This window comes from Aphelocoma coerulescens, chromosome 4 (genome assembly GCF_041296385.1).
Source record: "Aphelocoma coerulescens isolate FSJ_1873_10779 chromosome 4, UR_Acoe_1.0, whole genome shotgun sequence".
Classification (NCBI taxonomy): Eukaryota; Metazoa; Chordata; class Aves; order Passeriformes; family Corvidae; genus Aphelocoma; species Aphelocoma coerulescens.
The window spans coordinates 79,016,671-79,023,858 of record NC_091017.1 but is presented as its reverse complement, the minus strand read 5'-3'; the positions used below and the strand labels follow the sequence as shown (position 1 = coordinate 79,023,858).

Below are 7,188 nucleotides of genomic sequence, written 5' to 3'. Positions count from 1 at the left end.
GGGGAGCTGGGGACATCAGACAGGACCTTCACAGCCACTCCTGCACAGGCAGATGAAGGTTTATAAAGCACAGAATGGTGGTTGATTTTCTTACCTGGGGAGCTGAACAGTTGCTGCTATTTTAGGATCAGCTCTGAGGCTGAGGGAAGGTTTATGAGAGCAGCCCCTGTCCCGTGGCTGTGGCAGGAACCTCCCAGGTGTTGTCTAAAAGGAGGGACAGTATTTTCCATGTCTGGGAGATGTGCTGGCAGCAGAGCTGTCCTAGGTGTGCACAGCAAAGATCCTGACTCCAGCTCAGAGACTGGAGATCCTACACATCCCAAAGCCTGACAACCCTGACGGGCAAAATGGGCACAGCCAAATAAAACCAGAGTGACCAAGGCTGGGTGGGTCCAGTGATGCAGCCAAGGAGAGGTGGAGAGGAGATCCAGGACCCCCAGGTCCATCCCTTGGTCGTGTCCCACCGGCATCCAGCACATCCCTCACAGCAGGCTGGGCTGGTGCTCAGTGGCCACAGGTGGAGAGTTTCAAACCTGGTCACCATCCTGGTCCTCATCATGTCCTGAAGCTCCAAATTCCAGTGTCACTGAGCACTGCATGGTGAGATTTGCTTTTGATTTACTGAAACCCATGGTCTGACCATTGCCCTGGGCTCCCCTCATCTCCTGTGAGGCGACAGACGGGGGGAATGGTGGGATCCCACTTCCACACTCTGATCATTGCCTGGATCTCTCCAGCCCCTCTTTTGTTTCCAGCCTGGCCCTCACAGCTCATTCCCTGAATCTCCAGGGGGGTTGGTGCCTCCTTGCCCCTCTGTGCCAGCGCTCTGGTGCATTTGCAGAGGCAGCAGCTGCCCCCAGTGAGGGGAGGTGCTTCGAGACACAAATCCCAGTGCTCTGCCCAAGGTGATGCCGTGACTCATCCTGGAGCCAGGAATAGCATGGAAGCAGGGCCCCTTCACCTGCTGCTCCTGGCTTCACCTGCTCGCCTGGCACGGCTGTGGGCACGGGGGCACAGCCCCAGCACATCTGGCCCTCCAGCAGGGCTGAGGGCACTTGGAGGCAGGGAAAACAGGCATTTAGGGGAGGCCCCCTCCTCCTTCCCATCTCCTTTGCATCCCACAGCTCCCTCCTGCACACTGAGGTCACCTTCTCAGCCGCTCTGTGCTGACAACAGTGGGTTTGTACCCCAAATATTGGTATCAACATCTTCTATGGTGGGGTTTGAGCTCAGCAGCCAAAATGCCCAGAGAAAACCTTCCTCTCCCCACCCAAACTGTGCCAGTGACAATCTGCTCCCCAAAGCATCCCTGCTCAGCCAGGATCAGCTCCAAGTCAATGCTGGAGATTTGGAAATCTCCAGACAGCCAACCAGGGGAAGCAGCACGGCCCAGCCTCACTCCCCGCAGAGGCTTCACCCCCGGCAGAGGTTGGGAGTCGGGAGGATGCTCAGGGGTGGAAGCGCTGCCAGGATCCCTCCGGATCCCTGCGTGTGCTGAGCCCGCTCTGAAAGCTTCCCCCTGGAAGATGGTGGGGGCTGCAGGATGGATCTGCCTTCTCCGGCCCAACTCCGCGCCTGCCACACGCCAGCCTGGGTGGGAGCCATGAACTGGGATGACTGAATCTGGAGAGGGAGGGAGCTGGTGACAGCCTTTGCCTTCTCCTCTTGGCCGCTTGCTCTGTCGCAGGAGGAGCCGGCATCCACCTCCCGCTCCACATCCAACAAACACGAAATGCCAGCAGAAAGTATCGCAAAATCTGGCAGGGAAGGGAAGGGAAGGGAAGGGAAGGGAAGGGAAGGGAAGGGAAGGGAAGGGAAGGGAAGGGAAGGGAAGGGAAGGGAAGGGAAGGGAAGGGAAGGGAAGGGAAGGGAAGGGAAGGGAAGGGAAGGGAAGGGAAGGGAAGGGAAGGGAAGGGAAGGGAAGGGAAGGGAAGGGAAGGGAAGGGAAGGGAAGGGAAGGGAAGGGAAGGGAAGGGAAGGGAAGGGAAGGGAAGGGAAGGGAAGGGAAGGGAAGGGAAGGGAAGGGAAGGGAAGGGAAGGGAAGGGAAGGGAAGGGAAGGGAAGGGAAGGGAAGGGAAGGGAAGGGAAGGGAAGGGAAGGGAAGGGAAGGGAAGGGAAGGGAAGGGAAGGGAAGGGAAGGGAAGGGAAGGGGCAGCCCTGGCTCCTTTCGTGCTTCTAGAAGGAGCAGGAGCTACAAAAGGCATTCACGGGGAAAAAAATAGCACGGGGCGAAGGAGAGCCTGGGGAGATGCAAATGTGGGGGTAGAGCGGCCCACGGTGGGACAGGAGCCAAGGCTGCGGAGCAGGGGCCGGAGCCACGGGGATGCCCGGCAGCCTCCCAAAAACCGTGGGAGCCGCAGGGGCCGAACGACCCTGGGGGAAAGCAAAGGCTGCGAGCGCAGGCTCGTCCCTGCACACCCGGGTCTTGCACACGCGTGGGCACACCCGTGCGGGGCCGGGCTGCGGGAGGGGATGCTGGGCACACACGCACACAGAGCAGCAGAGATTTGTTAAAAATATAGCGATTATTAGTTAAAAAGAGAGAAGGAAGGGGGGGGGAAACGAAAAACAGAGGGAGAGAAAAGGGGGAGGGGAGGAGGGAAGGGGGAGAGAAGGGGCATCGCGTCACGGGAGAGATTTCCTTATTGGGACTCCCTAGCCTACATCCTGAGTCCATATATGGGCATTTACGTCACGGCAGCCTCACTGGGGACTCCAGAAATGGCTGCGGCGGAAGGTCGGAGCAGCCCCGCTCCCGCTATAAAGGGGGCGGCGGGGAGGGAGCTCCGGGTGTCCGCTCGGGCTGCGCCGCCGCCGGGCCCTGCCTGCCCCCCCCGCCCCGGCCCTGCCCCCGCCCGCCCCCGGAGCGCCCGGGCCCCCCGCCCCAGCACCCCCCGCACTGCCCCGAGCACCCCGGAGCGTCACCTGCAGGGTCCCTGGCACCTGCCCCGAGCGTCCCTCGGATCGGTCCGGGCACCCCGAGCGTCCCCCGGCTCATCCCCGAGCATCCCTCGGATCGGTCCGGGCACCATTCCCAGCTCATCCCGAGCGTCCCGGGCTCGCCCAGAGCATCGCCCGCCTCGCCCCGAGCATCCCCGGGCTCGCCTGCAGCATCTCCCGCCTCGCCCCTAAGCATCCGCCGGCTCTCCCCGGGCATTCCGCGGCTCTCCCCGAGCGCCTTCCGGCTCTCCCTGAGCATTCCTGGCTCGTCCCAGCCCGCCCGCCCCGCTCAGGCCGCGTCTCCAGGGAAGATGCTCAACGTTATGGATTTCTCCTGCCCGGATCCGCTTTACTCCAAGTACGAGGAGAGCTGCGAGATGAAAACCGGAGACCTGCAGGGCAGGGCTTGGGGCAGCCTGAGCAGCAACTTCTGGCAGAGGCCGATTTCCTTGGAGGTAAGGGCGGGCGGGAGCCGGGCAGGGATGAGGGACCCCACTGGGAGCGATCGCTGCATCCAGGAATCGGGAACCTTCCCCTCCTCTGCCCTCAGCCCCGGGCTGGGGGTTCAACAGTCCCCCGCTAGCTCAGGGTGGGGGTCCTGAGGGTCCTGCTGGGGGAGGGGGTGAATCCCAGGGCTCCCAGGTGCGGTTCCAGGGACGGAGACCTCGCAGTGACGCAACAGCCTCCCGCTGCTGCCTGCATCCCGCCCCCAGCCCCGCATCCCTCCGGCCCCCTCACCACCGTCTCCTCTGTTTCCAGGTGAGCTGCTGGGTGCCCCCGGCAGCGGCGGGGCCGTGGATTACTCCTTGCTGGGCAGCCAGCCCTCCCCTTCCCTCAGCTACACCGGCAGCTTCTTCATCAAGGCGGTACCGGAGCACCCCCAGGACCAGGAGTCCCTCTTCAACCTGATGTCGGGGATCCTGGGCATCTCCCCCTTCGCCTCTTCTGAGAGCCACCAGAGGCACCTGGATGCTCTTTACCCCTGTCCCGAGGTGGCTCAGAGCCAGCTGGACCTGTACTCGTCCTGCCAGCCCGAGATGAGCGGATCCAGCCCGGCCCCGTTCCCAGAGCAGGGCTACGGCGCCTTCCCCGCGGCCGAGGGGGCTCAGCCCCTGCAGGCACAGCCCGCCCTGGGAAACTCCTCCCAGTGCTTCTTCCAGCCCAAGCTCCTGGACACCAAGCAGGACATCAAGCTGTCCTCTGGCTCCCCACCCCTGGACAAGTTCAAAGCCTCCTGTGCCCAGTGGGAGCCCATCTCCCAGCAGCACCAGGCCTACTTGCCCGCTGGCTTCCACTCTCCCGAAGGCTTCCCGGCCGCAGAGAGCGGCCAGGGGCTGTTCCACCCGCTGGGCTCCAAGATGGAGAGCATCTTGTCCATCAGCTGCCAGTCGGAGCTCGGCAGCCTGGCAGAGGACGCTGCCTGCTTTGGAACCCATCTGGGCTTCGGCTGCGAGCCAGAAAACTTCCCAGCCCGCGGGGACTTCGCCGACACCAAGATCCACAACATCCCCGCGCCATTAATGCCGGACTTCGACGCCTCCTTGGCCCAGCCCGAGGTCCTGCCGGGCCTGATGAGCTCTGCCGAGCTCCTCCATCCTCACCCCTCTCCTTCTGTCCCCCCCACAGACTTTCTGGGCCACCCCGCATCCTCCTCGCTCCCCTCCCTGCTGCCTGCCAACCCTCCCGCCCTGACCGAGCCCAAGAAGAAGACGCGCCGGAGCAAGTGCTCCTCCAAGTGCTTCTGCCCCAAGCCCCACGAGAAGGCGTTCGCCTGCCCGGTGGAGAACTGCATCCGCAGCTTCGCCCGCTCCGACGAGCTCAACCGGCACCTGCGCATCCACACGGGCCACAAGCCCTTCCAGTGCCGCATCTGCCTGCGCAACTTCAGCCGCAGTGACCACCTCACCACCCACATCCGCACGCACACGGGCGAGAAGCCCTTCTCCTGCGACACCTGCGGCCGCCGCTTCGCCCGCAGCGACGAGAAGAAGCGCCACAGCAAGGTGCACCTCAAGCAGAAAGCGCGGACCGAGGAGAAGCTCAAGGGCTTGGGGTTCTTCTCCGTGGGGCTCTCCTTCGGGACACTCTGAGCCGCCAACCTGAGCGCTGGCAGGCGGCGTTTCCCGAGGTCCCCCGAGCGTCTCACGGGAGAGCCGGGGTGGGAATTCCCTCCTGGGTGGCCCTGGAGGAGAGGCGGCGGCGGAGCCGTGCCGGGCACCAGAGGGGCCCGCGGGAGGCGAGGCGATGCCGCGGGGCCGGACCGCTCCCTGCGGGGATGGGATGTGGCAGCCCCGGCCGCCCGGAGCCATCTCCGAAGCGCAGGGACTGAGCCATTTTACAGCTCCTGTTCCAAGGAGGGGAAAGGAAAACCCGTGTACAGACAGCAATCACCACCGAGGTGGGTTTTTTGGACACTCTACGTTCGTAGCGCCCGGGCTGTGATTTCCCAAGCCAGCACTTCGCAGGATGTTCCTGGCTGGAGATTTTCCGGCCGGCACGGTTGGGGCTGCGACTGCTCCGGTCCTTTCTCCCCAGGGAGAGAGACGCCACCGGGCTCTGGCAAACGGTGCTAACAGGCCTTTGGGAAAGGTGGTTTCAATATTATTATTATTATTATTATTATTATTATTATTATTATCATTATATTATTATATTATTATCATTCGGTTTGTAAGAAGAAAAGGCCTCTATCAGGAATATTTCAAATTTGTGTCTATTTTTCTAATTAAAGATTTGAGCTGATCCAAGCCCTCGCTGAGGTTGCTCTCTGCCTTTCCATCCTGTATTTCTATTGGGTTTTCGACCTCTGCTGCTGCATTTTGGGGAAAAAAGGTGCTTCCATAATAAACAGGGAGAAAAAAATCCGTCAGTGCAGCGGGGTGGTTGGTGACACCTCCTGAGCAGTCCCAAATCCCAGGTGGGGCTCATCCCAGGAGAAGGGTTTTGTCCTGGGGCAGAGCAGGGATCCCTGCTCCTTGCTGCTGTGTCTCCCTCCAAACACAGGACGTGGCTCCGGGTCTGTTCCGATGGGGCTGAGTCCTGGAGGAATCTGCCCCTCTCCCATGGGGACCCCAAAGCCCAGCCCAAAGCCCCCAGCCTGGGCTCCTGGTCCCCAGTGGGGTGTGGACGTCCCACACACCCTCGGCTAAACCCTCAGGAAATGGGATCAGAGGCATCCCCATTCCCCATTTCCCACCTGGCTCAGCCCCAGGGCTGGAGAGATCCAGGCAGCATCAGGCAGGCAGGATGGGGACTCCTGCACAAGGGGACTCCTGCACAAGGGGGGGGGCGGTTTGCTCCCTGCCTTTTGGAATCTTAGATGGTGGAGGGATGCTGGTTCCCCTCTCCCGGGAATGGCCGGGGGCCGGGTGGCACAGGAGATGCTGCTGCAGCCAGGAATGTGCCTCCCATGGAAGAACCTCCCTCCCCTGCTGGTTAAAAATCAGTTACCATCACGAAATCCCAAAATCTCATCCTTCCTGAGGGAGGTGCTCAGATGGGGCGTGCCGAGCTTTGGTCTCCGTTAATCAGGAGAAGGTGCCTGTGGGAATGGAGGCAGCGGGGGCAGGGCCCCTTTGTCACCGATGCTCAGGTGATTGAGGGGTGATGGTCCTTTCCTTGCAGAGGGGAAAACTGATCCAGGGAAGGGACACGGCTGTAATCTGCTCTTTCGTTTTCTGATGGATTTTGTCCCCTCCAGCAGCCCTGGAGAGGGGGGATCTGCCCCCCAGCCATGTCCCCCATGTGAAGGAGAGAGAGGTAGCCCCGTCTTACTCCCCCATGCCCCTCAGCCCTTTGTCAGCATGTGGGCTGGAGCATTCTGGGGCTAAACACCAGTAATCCCAGCAGAATCCAGTGTCCCAGGTATCCCAGCAGAATCTGAGCTTGCATGGGGTTGGAGACCCTGTGGAGTTGGGCTGGGAAGCTGGGCAGGGGATGGGGGGATGACAGTAAAGATGGGATGTGGGAAGGGGCCAGAAGGAAACCTGGCTGAGGCGGAAATCCCAAATTTGCCCTCAGATGTGTCCCTATAATCTCACACCCCGATAGCGCCCAAGGGTGCTCGTGACCCTCGGGTGAACCCTCCCAGGGTGTGGGAGCCTAATCCTGAGCCAGGACCACTGCAAGGGGTGCAGATGACAACCGGAAAAACCTTTTCTGGGGAGACACCAACAAGGACCTCAGGTTTCCTCTGGGAAGGGGCTGGGTTAGGGCCCCTCTCCGGGGGATGTCAGATCCCCTGGGCAG

The 7,188-nt window shown here is 61.7% G+C and overlaps 1 protein-coding gene across 1 annotated transcript; it reads left to right on the top strand.

The window, feature by feature from the left end:
* The first annotated feature begins 2,721 nt into the window (after positions 1 to 2,721).
* EGR4 (early growth response 4) lies at positions 2,722 to 5,184 on the top strand. The gene is given in 5 exon segments (XM_069012293.1): positions 2,722 to 2,838; positions 2,840 to 2,941; positions 2,943 to 3,338; positions 3,341 to 3,395; positions 3,700 to 5,184. Coding segments are annotated over 5 exon segments (2,001 nt in total). The 3' UTR covers positions 5,031 to 5,184.
* Positions 5,185 to 7,188: the final 2,004 nt, after the last annotated feature.